Source organism: Thunnus maccoyii, chromosome 21, assembly GCF_910596095.1.
Source record: "Thunnus maccoyii chromosome 21, fThuMac1.1, whole genome shotgun sequence".
Classification (NCBI taxonomy): domain Eukaryota; kingdom Metazoa; phylum Chordata; class Actinopteri; order Scombriformes; family Scombridae; genus Thunnus; species Thunnus maccoyii.
The window spans coordinates 1861528-1876899 of record NC_056553.1 but is presented as its reverse complement, the minus strand read 5'-3'; the positions used below and the strand labels follow the sequence as shown (position 1 = coordinate 1876899).

Sequence of the window (15372 nt, the reverse complement as noted above, 5' to 3'; positions counted from 1 at the left end):
TCATAGCTGGATTGAAAACTCCAGATGATGATAAACAGCTTGGTGGTTGTGTGGAGTCACCAGAGTTATCTTTAGAGAAGAGATATTCTGATTACTTGAACCCTCCAGACAGTCCAGCTAACCGCTGTGTTTGTATTTTTCCTTACAGGGTGGAGGACAGACAAAACAGCGCTACACCTGACAGACATAAAGGATGTGAGTGTTGGGACTGTGACCAGTTCAAAGTGCAATTGTGACATGATAAAATACACATCTAACGACAACTGGTTGAGACTGTGTCTGTGGATCCCTGTGAAGTATGTTTCTGACTAAGCTTTGTCTACCAGTTTTTATTTCACTTTGAATGCACCATGGTGCTTTTGCTCACTTATCAGGGATTCAGACCGAAAACAGCCCTGAGTTAAAACAACACAGAAGACTGTGTTGATGGGGTGGTTGTTGAGGTACAGGTGAGACAGGAAAGACCATCCAGGAAGTTCGTTTGTTTATTTGTGCTTTAGAACGCAACCGCTGTGAAACAATCAGAAAATAATGTTGTATATCTGCCATTCACAGGCTTTCTTCCTCTCAGAGAAAGCTTTCTACCACTGTCTCTCTGTCACCCTCCCATGCTCTCAGCTCACTTGCCCTCTCTTTTTCTCTTTTTTAAAATGAGGGGAAACCCACAACAAAGCCTAACTTTTAACTTTATCAAACGAAGAGAGATCTTGTCCCCTACTCTCTCTTATGGCAGTGTTGTGCAGCTCTGATTATGACATGCAGTCACAGACCCCAGAAGCCCTGGCCTGCTGCTGCAGGGCGGAGCGGCTCTGACTCTCTGTTCGCTTGTGTATTCAAAGTTTATTGATATTAAACGTGTTGCGTGTCCAAATTGCACCAAAAGAGCATCTATCTCCACAGTTAATCACCTGTTCAGTGTTTCATGGTTGTTTATTTGTTCTTTAGAATGTAACCACCATGAAACCATCAGAAAATAACATATTTCTGACCTTCACAGGCTTTCTCTCTTTCAGGTAAGGTTTCCACCACTGTCTCTCTATCGCTCGCTCATGTACTCTGTTTGCTTGCCCTCTCTCTCTCTTTTTCTCTTGTCTTTTTTAAAATGAGTCAGGAAACCCACAACAAGGCTTACCTTTTAATGTTATCAAAGGAAGAGAGATGTCACCCCCCTCCACTCTCTCATGGCAGGGTTGTACAGCTCTCAGCATGACATGCAGTCACAGAGCCCAGAAACCCCGCCCTGCTGCTGCAGAGTGTTGCTGGCTGTCCTCTTGTTTATTCCGAGTTTATTCATATTAAATATGTCTTAGGTCCAAATTGCACCAAATTTCACCAGTGCACAGCCTTGTATCCCCAGCAATACAATGCAAAGTGTGAAGTAGATCAGATGAACAGTTCTCAAGATATGCAAAGGAAAAGCAGACAGACAGACAGAGATTCCTTGCTTTATATAGAGATGAGAGGGCTGTGTTTTTTCACACAGAGCAAATGTCTGAAGATCTGACTGCAGCCTTAAAAAGTGTCAAGCCCTAATATCAGCTTCAGGGTGGTCTTAGAAATTTCAAACATTCATTTGCACTGTGCATTAGGAACAATTGTGATCACAAAATCTTTTAAGCAAGGTTTGACATTTTGTAAAATATGCTTACTTGCTTTCTGGCAGAGTTAGATGTTCAGATGCGTCGCTCATGTCTGTACGGTAAACATGAAGCTACAGCCAGCAGTAGGTTAGCTTAGTTTATCTTAACATAAAATCTGAAAACTCCCCGTATGGTGGGAGATTGTTGTTTTTACACTTCAGTTTTTGTCCAGATTAAACAAATGACAAATAACATGTTAATCAATGAGTATTAGAGGTGCTGGTAGATGGATTTTGTTATATTTGGACAGAGCCATTTCCTGTTTTTCTCTGTTTTATATCATTGTAAACTCAATATTTGGGGGTTTTGGTCTGTTGGTCAGATAAAACAAGGCATTGGAAGACATCACTTTGCACTCTGGGGAACTATAATAGGCATTTTTAAAATTTTCTTGTATTTTCTTCTGCTTTGTTCTGACCCTTTTTGACTGTTGGGAAAGATGATGTGTTGCCTCACTGGAAGAAGGTCTTCAGTTTGAATCTCAGTAACTTCTGTGTTGAGTTAGGGTTTTCTTCTTGTTTTCAAATTCCAAAGACAATGTGATCATTGAAAATGTTTTGTTTATGGTTTGAGCAAAACAAGACAGTTTGTCCCACTGCAATGATTGAAATAATGGTGAAAAAAATGAAAAAATGGCAAAAAGAATTGTTTATTATACAGATGATATTGATGATTAAGTGTTGTCACAAGACTTTGGCACTTAGACTCTACAGGGAGACTTTGAATTGAGGGACATCAGTCCTGAGCAGCAGCAAGATAAATCCCCCCATGGACTCCAGACACTGGTGGTGGTGGCGGCTGATAACTTCTGCAGAGACTGATAAGGCCGATGATGAGTGATATGCTGATGAATTTGTGAAGACTGGGCAGTGATGGGGAGGTGGTGGGCTGCACAAAACGGCACCATGAAAGCACTAAGGCAGAGAGGGAGAAAACATATTTAAAAAGACAACTAGTATGTCACTGTGCTATTGGTTAGATGTGACCAGCTGATGTGAACTTAATTGACACCCAGGAGATGACAGCAAGGAAATAATAAGTGAGCATGTGTGAGGGATGGGAATGACGGATGGTTTGAAAAATAATACTACAGACCTGAGCATGCAAAATATAGTCTTCCTGACTGACATTTCACTAAACTTCATTTAATGGACATTTTGTAAGTCCAATTTAACTTGGTTTCGGTGTAAATTTTATGTTCAAACTTGGTCTGGACTGAAACATGACTGTGCTTGGTCTGAAACTTTTTACAGTATTTCTTTGCCATTTTAACTTTATTGGAGGGTTTTTCAGTAGAAAAAACAGGAGACGTGGAGAAAGTCTGTCCAGCCTTAAACTGGGACTTTGTGTTGCGACTTTCTGTATGTGTCTTAGCCCACTAGACCACAAGGATGTCCAGAAATGAGTTTAACATCTGCTGTATGTCTTCTCCTCCACATCCAATGGCTCTAATCTCCCACCAGATGCGTCCACATCCAACACAACTCTTAATGTGTCTGAGGACAACAGAGAGGATCAGCTGTATCCTGATGATCCAGAGAGGTTGTTCAGAGAGGTAGAGTCAATGCAAATGTCCATTTTTCACTGTAACATGTTTATTAATTTGTTATTGATCAGACACAGGTTCCTTCATAGGTTAATACTCCGTACATCTAAACTACGAAAAGGATTTATTGTCATCTGTATTATCTGAAAATTCCTCTTTACCTCTCCTCTCACTCTTTGCTCCTTCCTCCTCCATCAAAAACTCTTTCTATTTCATTTCTACCTTCTCATCTGTGAAACCACCAGATGCTGTCCAATGTAGTCCTGCAAGATCATTTCACTGAAGAATGTAAACTTAAAGAGTAACTGATCATTTAGTCATGTGGAATACTGATAATCAAGTGATGAAAAAACAGCAAAGGGTGCGGGTAGAGTAGAAACTGAAGCAGTGAGGATCCTGTCAGCTGTACGACCATGAGAGCGAGGTGGTCAGTTTCTGTAACTAATGTTGTCACTTTCTACATTTTAGGACTCCACACCCGAAGTGCTGACTGAGTCTTCAAACATTTCATACAGGTAACCAGAACATAAGATGCAGAATATTTCAACCTTCAACCTTGTCAACTCCTTTCAGTAATGACACTTAACGTCCTTTCAGAAAGTTCCACTCTGTTAAGTAGTTTAACTCATTTTAGTTCTCAGACTTCTTTCGGTGATTTACACTTCACTTTTAATACTGCTCATACTCTTCATACTCCTGCAACTGCTGATTCATTCACATTTTGTCCAGCAATTCAGTTTGGTCTCCAGCTTTTTAAGCACTGCAGCAGTCACAGCACATTTTCTTCAGCAAATTCATTCTTCAGTTTTTATTCATTCAAACCAGTTGGATGACTTTGTGTTTGTGTTGTGTAATCAGCTCCTCTGTGTCCACAGGTTCAGGTGTCCTGGTCCAGGTGTGTTCCCGTGTACTTTGACTGGACTAGTGTTTGTTATGGCTCAGGAGGCGGAGCTGTTGTACAAGACTGTCCAATGGGATGAGAGCCTCCTACAACAAATTGGCAAGATGGCTGCAGGGCCACTGTTCAACATCCAGAGTCCTGATGGTGCTGTCAGTCAGCTCCACCTGCCACACTGTGAAACCATGAATGGTAAGCTGATTGCACTTTGTGAGTTTTATTAAAACAACAAGATTTCTGTTAGCACCACCTAAACCACCTACAGGCTGCAGAGTTCAGCCACAAGATAATTTCTGTTCTTAGAGTCTTACTAGCAGTTGAGCTAAACATGTTAAGTTTGCCCTGAGGAAAATCATCTGGGGAACATGAATATGTTAAGTAAATTTCAGAGAAATATGATGTTATATCATATCTTGTATATTAGTGGAATCTCTCACCTGATGGTAGCACTAGAGAAAAGCACTAAGATGTGCATGCATCAGCATTGTGTTTTGTCTGCCAGAAGTTCTTTCTTATCTTTACCATATCTTTTAACTGAAAAAAGGATTTTAGCCATTGGACATATTGATCTTAACATGTTTTCAAGAGCAGCAATGTGACTGTAACTTGTTCAGCAATAGTATGGTTTATCATTTGCCAAACCCTGTTTACAATTTCTGATATTTTAAAAATTTCTTCACTGAATATCGGACATGGATGCTGTTTAATGATTTTAAAGTCTTTTGAACTGTTCTACAATTCAACATAACTCTGACTTGCTGGGCTTGGTTCCAGTGGTTTTTGGGCTGCTGGCAGCTGAGCTAGCAGAACTATCAGCTAGCGACTAACCTTCACTCTGTGTCTGGCTGGTTTTATATAAATAGAAATACCAGAGCTACAACAACAACTAGTTTAATATCATTATGCGCTGCAACTAAAAAGCAGGGCACTGCAACTACTAACCTCAAGAATGTTAAGACCTGGCTTAACCCTCAAGTGTTCCCAGTTGCACCAATGATCTCCTGCAACAGTAAAGCAGGCAGGTGAAACACAGTGAAATACAGATGACACCAGGGGTCATCACACCCACCCCCAACCCCCACCCACCCCTTAAGACGGGGTCCCAATGGGATCACTGCAAACCCAACCCAAACTAATCACATAAAGAATAAAATAAAATAAAATAAAAAAGCAAAGCATATACACATGACACCCCCCATCCTGCCCCTTGGACTGCTAGTTGCCTCAGCAACCCTGGTGCCTGAGAAGCAAATTAAGATAACAGGTGAGGCAAGAGCACTTCCAAAAAACAGGATGAAATGGTAAACTAAATCAAAACCCAAACAAATCACAAAACAAAAACAATTTACAAAACAATCCCTCAATGAATCCACTGGGGCTGACTACCCAACCCCAGCAGGAACAAAGAGTTTGGCAAACAACTGGAGGACCTGAGGCGTTAACAGCTGGTGACAGGCATGGATCCTAGCCAACAACGTTGAGTGATGCTTTCCTATCCTACTGCATGCGACAGGAACTTCAGGACCAGGAGTCTTTATGTCCCTCTCAGGATCTGCAAACACAGAATCAATCACAAGTGCAGAAGACCAATTTTGCACATCAGCTTGTGTAGCTTCCAAATCTTTTCGTGCCACCTTACAGTCCAAGATGAAATGCCCAAATGGCTGGCTGATGGCTGGAATGGGCCAAGATGGAGCAGGCTCAATAAGCTGACTCAGTTCCCCTGTGAGCTGGCATATAAAGCACATCTTGACATACTTCATCATGCTTCAACTGAGGCCAAAAGAAACAGCGGAGGACACGGTCACCAGTTTTCCTTATCCCCAAATGTTCAAAACCATCATGACCCTCCTCCTCCCAACTACTCCTTCTTGAGAAAGGAGGAGTAGTTGGTGCTGTATTATTAGATCTGCGTAAAGCATTCGACACAGTCAATCATGATATTTAAATGTCGAAACTCTCTAAATTTAACTTCTCATCTAGAGCACTGGCATGGGTATCTTCATATTTATCTAATAGGATACAAAGTGTTAAAGTTGGTGACACACTGTCTAGTAACATGAAGTGCAGAATGGGTGTTCAACAACGGTCAGTGTTAGGTCCCCTATTATTTAGCCTATATATTAATGATTTCCCTCAACAGTGTCATGATCTAGAACTACCAATGTATGCAGATGACACCATTGTGTACACACATACAAAAAAACAGCTGAGTTAGCTGCTCCTAAGCTCACAATTGCATTGGAAAGGATCACACATTGGCTTGATTAATCATTTCTGAGTCTAAATGTAAACCAGACAAAAGGTATGTTTTTCTCTAAAACCATGGTAGAACCTCCTAATGCTGATATTCAAAGGTGAAAAGAGTGACATAGTTACTAATTTTAAATATCTTGGTGTGACAATTGATCCAAATTTGAACTTAAAGAAACATGTTAAAAAAAACAATTAGCAAATTTTCAACATATTAGAAACTGTCTGGCTTTGGACATAGCCAAGATATTTATGCATGCTATGATTTTTTCCCATATGTCTTATTGCATCACATGTTGTGGGCAGGCTGGAGAAACAGCCATAAAACCTCTTGAGTCCTTATACAAACAAACTCTAAAAACTGTGGACAAAAAGCCCATGCATTTCCATCACTGTAGGGTACTGGAGAAATACAATTTACTGAGCTTTGAGAATTTTAGATTATTCTCAAATTTGTACCTAGTTTATAAAATTTTAAATGGTGTGGCCCCTCCTCCACTATGTGATTTTGTGTACACTCGCTCAGTAAGTTCTATTAGATCCTCCAGAATATCCTCTATATATGATTGTACCATACCATTTCATCACACTGCATTTGGACAGTCATCTTTCTCTGTGAAAGCCACAACTCAGTCAAATGTCCTGCCTAATGATATGAAGAGCTGCAGTTCAATCAGTATATTCAGAACCAGGTTGAAGAATCTGCTGAAGGCCGCTCAGCTTTGTGGCCACTGAGTCTAGATTTGATCTCATGGTCTTCTCAAATAATCTTGCTTATGGTTCGACATGCTTGTATTGTTGAATTCTGGTTGACATTGTGGGTGTATGTGATGTGCTGTTGTGCATAGCTTTGTATTTTGTATAATGTGTTCTGTGTGTTTTTTGCTTTGTACTGTTTGTTATTGTGCTGTTATATGTTTTAATTGTAAGGGACTGCATATGAAAATTAGCCTGAAGCTAAATCTGGTACAGTGCATCATTTATGTTAAAAACTGTACACTGTCCCGATAAATAAATACAATACCATTACTGCTATACGAGTTGATAATTACATCAATTTTTTGCTTTTAGTACCTGACATGCAGATCCAACTGCCTCATGATGGCAAAATCTCTCATCAACCTCAAGTCCTATGGCCACAGAGGCCTGTATTGCTTTGAGGATGGGCCCCTCCACCATCACAGCAAGGACCTCCAGCGTTTCATTACTATGAAATGAGACTTGTAGTTTGTGTTTCTTCCAATCTATAAATGAAACAGAGCATGTATTATTTTTGCAATATTTTCATATAAGCTTACAATGAAAATATCAAAATAGCTCAAAATTGTACGGAACCTTTTACCTTGAGCTTTTCAAAATAATCTCAACCAAGTAGCTCTGCCAAGTCCAATAGCGCTGGATAACTGGTGTGAGGAGTCTGCTCACTTTGTCAAGTGGTACAGACATTTAAAGGCCCCTCTGACTACAACAGGCTCAAAGGCAACCAAGACTGAGGAACCTGTGTGCATCAGTGGAGGCTGGTCCATAGAAGCAGAGGAGGTTGCTCCTCTATTTTTTCAGAGGCAAGAGGGAGATCAAAACATAAAAAAGAATATTTGGTTGAAATAAACCATCACCAAATCTCAGTATTATGTATAAAATATTTTTCTCTCTTCTTTGGAAAAAATCCATTATTGAAATTCTGTTCTGGGGTGGCAGTGGGGGACAGAGGATGATGGGCTCCTGCTGTCCTCCACAGGGCGGGATCTCCTACATCAATTTAATGTACTTCATTTTTTTTCATGCTAATCTATGATTGGCCAAGACACGTAAAATGATGCTCCAAGGGAGGATGGCCTTCCTAATCAATCAACCAACAGAATGCAATATTGACATCGCTTTGGTCCAATGGTAGTTTCCAGATTTCATCTTCGACTCTGTACCACTGTAACTTACGTGAGTGTGACAAACTGTTAGAGAAGAAGACCGGTAAGATATAGATACATTACATTTCACTTCTTTTATGGAGCAGTAGATAGCTGCTTGCGTTAGCCAACACAACAGTTGGCTTGTTGTAGCAGCCCTGAAGGACTGTTAAGGACTATTGTTAAGCTAACGGGAGAATGGATCTGGACTGGGCAATGCAGCAGTGGCAGGACGCCTGGGAGTGGCTCGAGAGAGAACCAACCGGAGAAATAACCCAGGAGAATTAGTTTGTTTGTTATTGTTGCTAATGATATCAGACTGGTCAACCAGCAGCCACAAAGTTCTGTTAACTGACAAACAAGATGATCAACAGCCAGAAATGGACGTTATGGATACTTCATCTCCATGATAGAAAGAAGACACCAGATGACGTGAGTCAGATACAGCCTCTCTGTCTCTGTCTCTTTGGTCGATAATTTCATCTCTGATGGTCAAATGTCTCTGTGGCTTTTTTGTGAATTTATCTCCTTAACAAGAATGCAGCAGAGATATATATATATAATGTGTTGTGGGTAGTTTGCTTGTTGAAGTTACAGTGAGCTGTCTGGACTCACTCATTCATTTGGAATTGATCCAGTTTTTAATTGAGTGGTTGTTCAGTCACCTGTTGATGTTGTGTGATTAGTGAATGAGTGTGCAGGAGGTCTGGCTGCTTGCTTGTGACAATTTCTTCAGTTCGTTTTTAAGCTGAGTTGTATATTGAGTAATAAGCTTAAACTAACTAAAGTAACAAGTGTTAACATGTCAGCTTTGTAGACTATAGTAAGAGTACTATATACTAAGAGTGTGTAAGTCATGTATTTGATACATGCATTAATACTTTCTGATGTGAACCTACACTTTTAGATCTGTGAATGTTTTTAGTGTTCAGTCTTTATAGTATTCAGTACTGATCTGTATCTGTATCACATTATAAGCTTTGTGGTACTTTATATATTTCTGTATACTAAGAAAATACACAGGAAACACGTGTAAATCATGTGATATGTTGTCTGATTTTGATGAGAACATAAATCTGTTGTCACAAAAGAACAATACTATAAAGTTGAATTTCACTTTGTTGGTAAAATGACACATCCTGAACCACTCCAGGGCTTAAATGAGCACTGCTTCTTCTTATGTATATGCTAAATGTCTTTAAAGAAGCAGCCACTCAGGGGTTTTTGTTATTAAAAGCAAATTGTTTTAGTGGCATATAAAATTGTCCTCCACCCCTCCAATTTCATCAGGTGGGAGACAATGACATAGTATGATGCGGTTTGTTGTAAGATTCCATGTTGGTTTTTCTCCTGTCATCCCAAATTTTTTGAGTCACCAGCTGCCACTGGTGTGCATTGTAATTTACAAAAACATAACTTTTTCTTCCAAATACAAAATTGATGATGGGATTTAACACTGTTCCTATGGTGTTCACTCATCATGTGTCTGTTTAAACAGTCCAGGCAGTAAACCAGTGAGCCCTCTTCAATAAATGGGCGCTTTGACACTCCCCTCTTGGCTGCATGTCTATGTTGCCTACATAAGCAACAGAACATTCCTATAAAATGATGGATAGATTCATTAAGAATATTTTCATTCATATATTTTAATTTATTCATTTTACACACTCATTTTGTATTTGAAACTTGCCATTTGAAGTATGGTACAACCATACAACATTTTGCCATGACAGGCTGCCACGGAAAAATGTTACCAGTGGAAACACTGGGGTCTATGGGGAGTCACTCACTTTTGGAGCCATCCTCATTCGAGGAACTGCAGTTTTTGGCAGCTCTGCATTGGCCTAATTTTTCAGCCCCGCAGATTGTCACTTGATTAATATAATACTTTTATGTATTATATGCATTATTGTATTTTATTATGTATTGTTACCTTGTGTGTATTATTCCTTTACTCATGTTTTGTGGCAGATGATAATCCATCTGCCTCAACTGGAAAGCATTTTGGGTCAACTCCTGTTGTTTTTTAATGTGCTATATAAATAAAAGTGACTTGACATGATTTGACTTAACATTGGTCCATAGCATGATGTGTTGGGACAGAAATGGAGATAAAAAAAAATTCTTTTCCACAGAATTTGTCCAGGTATAGAGTTGTGGTGGTAAAGGGAAACAGAGCAACCAGACATCATCTTCTCCTGTTCAATTCATGCCTGCTCCTGTTCAGACTGCCCATTAAATTTTGATGTTTGTGATTTTGTAATAAGAGGACAGATGTCATCAGGATTTATCATCTAGGAATCATGAAAATACTAAAAACCTTTATTTACCTTTATTCCTTAGATTTTCCTTTTCTTCTAAAATTAATATACTTTTTATCTCCTTTACACCTCCCCCACTCCTCACAGAAGCCCCGACTGACCAAAAGGAGTCACAATCCTTCATTGGCTTCCCACCCACTAACAATGACAGATGTTACAGTTTCCTAACCTGGGAAACTGTTTCATTTTTCATTGACCAGACCAGACAAAAGTCCTTGAAAATTAAATTAAATGAGCACTAACATTATAATAAGGTTGTTGTTAGTGAAATAAATCTGTGTTTTCACAGCTCCGCTCCCTGAAGGTCTGCTGTCTGTCGTCCACATCACTGATGATGGAATGAACATCCTGGAGCCGCTGGAGATTACAGACACTCATGTGGTTGTGAACATCCCTCACCTCTCTGCCTTTGGCCTGGTCTGGGATCTCGTGAAGAGGTTTCACATCACACCACCAATTAGAGGCCAGGTTCTGCTGTCCCTCCAACCTCATGGAATACTCAGTGTATTTCTGCTGCAGGGCAACATTCCTCTGGACGAGGTAAAACTATTTGTCTTAATGTGTTTATCATCAGCCTGAACTCATGTTTTAAACCACAGTCAATTATGCCTCACTCCTCTATACCTGTTAACAACCCTTCTCAAGCTGTGGTAAGAATAATATTATTGTCCAGTCTGAACTGGAAATCTTCAGATTGGTCTTTCTTTTTTTTTCTTTTTCTTTTGTTTGGGCGGTGGTGGGTTTTCTAGAGTGCATTATTGTGTGCCATAGAGTCACTCATGATACCAGTACCAGGTGGCGAGAATATTGAATAGTGGGCTAAATTAATATAAAATGAAATATCTAGGTATTCCATATGGCTGCATGTTGGAGACACCATGACAAAAACTTTTGCTCAGTTTCTTGTCATAAACTTCTTGTTTTAACAACATATTTTTCATGTTATGAGATATTTTCTCATTTTTACAAGAAACTTTCTCATCATAATTAACAACATGTAACTATCTATATTTTCAACATAAAACTGCTTCTACAGGATCTCCTGGACAAATAAAAAGAGAGATCAATTACAAACATTACAGTGTTACACACTGCCACCACAGGGATGGAGGCTTGTTTACATCAACCTACAACTCGTCTAGATTCATCTATAGATGTCCAGCATGTACAATAACAGAATATGAATAGTGCAGATAAGTCATTGTCTATCTATCTGAGAATAAACGCCAATATAAATACGTCATTGAAGGTTGCCGCCCAACAAGGAGAAGCTAAGAACATCAAGAGCTCTTCCAACTGTCATCTCAGAAGTGGTCAAAGTTACAGGGTTCACTGTGAACCTAAGGCTACAATACAGCCTGAGGTGAGTCAGCTCTGATACACTTCTAATGGTTACAAACTAAATTATTATATGTACAATTTTGGAAAGTTGATTCGCGATCAGAGTACTTGATAAAAAAAATTTACAACAGGGATGAAAATGACACTTTGTTTCTGGTTTTCAGCATGCACCATTTCGCACACAGTATGGACCAAAGTTCAATCCAACATTTGAGGTTTCCCTCACTACAAACCAAGAGAAAGTGACTTTGATGGTCCAGGACCAAGAGGGGACACAAGTGTGGAAACGTGTTCTGACAGGTAAAGCTTTCACCCCGCTGCAGCAGCACTTCACCTCATCTCATAGTTTAGACCCCACTTACAATCCATAAGACATTATTGCTCCAATAATGAATCAAAGATCCACTTCTGGATTTGTCATGCAGCCTTCAGACAATGTTACAGAATTCTGAGGGGTTGTATTTAAGAAAGCAAAAAGATTTATTTTAGATACATCTATCTGGATGAAAAAATATTTGGTCAGCTGAATGATGGAAAAGATTTTAACCCATTTCCTTTCTATATCAAAACAAAGATGGCCGCCCGCCATCTTTGAAAATTAGTTGAAATTTGGGAAAATCTTTATCATTTAGTGGATTCAATGTTTTCATCCAGATGGTTAGAATAGTGTTTAAGGATGCTTGAAATACATTTCAGAAAAAGGTATGTTATAAATGTTGGGACGGGCAGTAGTGCGTTTGGTTATTAGCAATAATTCATAATTATCATAGATAATTATGAAATGAAGATATTGTTAACCTTAATCAATAATTCGGGCACCAACTGTTGGATCTGTGGGGAGCACAGTTGGTTATTAACAATAATTAACAATTATCAGTGATAATTAATTAGTGATAAAATTAATAGAATTATTAATATGTATTAACAAATACGGGGCACCACCTGGAAACCGGGACCAATAACCAAACAAGGTAGTCTTATAAATGGGAGCTCACCTAGAATGTTAATATCTGAGAGATATCAACATTCAAGGGTGAACAAAGAAGGGTGAATTCGAGCTCTGACTCCCTCAATCAACAACTTTTAACAATATGTTAGACACAATAATGACAAAAGAACTTCTCTTTAAAGATATAACAGTGTTTATTAAACTTAGCAGAATTAACAAAGTTGACAAATGCTTCATTCAATAAACAACTATTCTAAAATCTAATTCTACTAAACAAAACACAACAGCCATGTACAGGTTGAGCACAGGGGAATGCATGTGTGTGTGTGTGTGTGTGTGTGTGTGTGTGTGTGTGTGTGTGTGTGCCAAGATGGCGACTTGGCCTGACGTGATGACGTCGTCGGTCTGCGACGCAGACGTGACTATGGCTGGAAGTCATGTCACACGAGACCCGAATGGCGGACGTACGGCGGTGTCTTGGTTAGACAAAAGCAAGATGGCGCCGCCTGGTGGTCGGCGTCTTGCTCCCACCCAATTCTGTGAAAAACACACGTGTCTGATGGCAGATAAGGGAAGACAAAGCAAAGCTTTGTCCGACGTTATCTGACCATCAGATGTGCAAAAAGATGTCGGTGTGTGTATGTATGCGCGCGCGTGTATGTGTGTGTGTTAGTCGCAAGAGAGGGAGAAGAAGGAAAGAAAGCGATCGTGAGAGGAAGAGAAGCGGTTCCTTTGTCCACAGACAGCGTGTGTATGGACGGCAGTCTGTAACGCACGTTGTCTGGTTTCTGATCGACAAAGCCACTTACTTTCTCCCTCACAGTGGCACAAACACAGCAGTAGTCCTGAGCGGGACAAACACAAAACAGTCTAGCGTGGTGAACAAAACTAACAGGCAGCAAACTTAAAATACTCCTCAGAGTAAAGCAGAGAAAATGGACTCGGCGGTCCGTCAACAACACAACAAAACAATAGCAATAAAACTAAAAGCTAAACAACAGCACTGATGCTGAAAAGAACACACAACTAACACTGCCTCTGCCCAGACTTATGCCTCTTACTTGGTCGCCTCAGAAAGCGAGCAGGGTGTGTGTGTAGTCCGTCTTTCTGTCCTTGGCTCAGATGCAGACGGTGGCCGTTCTCGCACGGTTGGCGAAAATCACGGCAGCTGGCTCTCAGTGGCGTGGCGGAGAGAACAGCAGAGTCGACTCGGTGAAGAGGAGCGGGGCAGAGCAGTTCCACGTCTTCCTGAAGAAACTTTGTTTCTTCCTTTTCGAGGGAATTTGAGGACGCTGGTTGCAGCAGCGGTCTCTCTCAGATCCAGGAATGTGTTCGGGTGAACACGGGCGAAGTCTTGTCTCGTCTGGCGGGGGGAGTCTTCGATGAGGGGAAAACATGTGCATGGGGTACCCCCTTTAGTCAAGCTGACTCACAGAGGAACAGAGGTTACCCCTAGCTCAGTGACATGGAAAAGGTGTGTGCTTCAGGGCACTTCAGTTTTTAAAGGGGCGGTGATGTCATGGCTGCGTCATCAGGACACTCCACTGTGCAGGAGCGTCTCCGCCAATGAGGGACTGTATGTTGACTGTTCCCTGCTGAGGTGTGAAAATCGCAAAGCATCCTTGGAAATGGAGTTTGCAATGGACTCCCATTGTCTGTAAGCAGCATTTTGGTGCTATTCCTTTGTCTCGGGGGAAACAAAAGAAAAAGCACCTCGTGGTCAAGCCTCACAGGTTACATGTAGGCCTTCTCTGTGTGACCTCGTGGTTTGAGGCCAAACATAAACGACAATGGTTTCTCAAACATCACAGATTAATTATCTTTTAGAGAAACTGATAGTTATCTCTGTGTCCGTTTATGTTTCCATGTAAGTGGCAGTGTCGCTCTGCATTTTAATGAACGGGAGCATGATGTTAGCCATCTCAGAGTTATAGGCATACAGGTGGTTAATACGCCCAAACACAGAGGGAATAGATACAGACTGTTGCTCCAGACAGAAGCTTTTTGTATTGATTTTTTGTAGAAGCTGAAAGAAGTTGTTTCTGAATTGCTGGCTTGCTGGACAGCTCCTCCCTGTCTCCTGCCACATGGAGATCTTGTTTAAATGTTGGTCATTTCTAAAAGGTCTCTGTTTAAGCGACTGTTGGGTTATTAAATAACAGTCTTTTCTCTGGTTATCTTCCAGGTCAAAAAAAGAAGAATTTCTCAGCAGGGGACATCGTCCCAGCAAAGGTAAATGGTCTTGGAAGTTGACATTAAAAAGCAGCATCCAGCGTGCATGTATAAAGTTACCTCTCTAAAGTTCTTTTTATCACCAACAAAACACCAGATTAATACCAGACTCTTCTCATAGTTTAATAGATAAAGAATTGTTTGTAACAGAAAGAAGATAAAACCTCTAGAAAGTGTGAATTAAAACAAAACTTGACTGAGGTCAGCCTGCAGCACTGATATTTCTGACAGTCGCCCGAAAGCAGCACAGTGTTCATTATTCCTGAACTTGGTCTCAGTTTAAACACA

General features: G+C 40.3%; 1 protein-coding gene across 5 annotated transcripts in view; it reads left to right on the top strand.

The window, feature by feature from the left end:
• The window catches only part of LOC121888174 (NACHT, LRR and PYD domains-containing protein 12-like), a 48396-nt gene that overhangs the window by 25081 nt on the left and 7943 nt on the right, over positions 1–15372 (top strand). For all 5 annotated transcript variants that reach the window (XM_042399573.1, XM_042399574.1, XM_042399571.1 and 2 more), the window contains exons 14-21: positions 149–195; positions 3104–3195; positions 3655–3701; positions 4062–4276; positions 10852–11102; positions 11812–11925; positions 12068–12203; positions 15038–15084. In XM_042399573.1, the coding sequence (XP_042255507.1) occupies positions 149–195; positions 3104–3195; positions 3655–3701; positions 4062–4276; positions 10852–11102; positions 11812–11925; positions 12068–12203; positions 15038–15084 (949 nt within the window). The remainder of the gene's footprint in view (positions 1–148; positions 196–3103; positions 3196–3654; positions 3702–4061; positions 4277–10851; positions 11103–11811; positions 11926–12067; positions 12204–15037; positions 15085–15372) is intronic.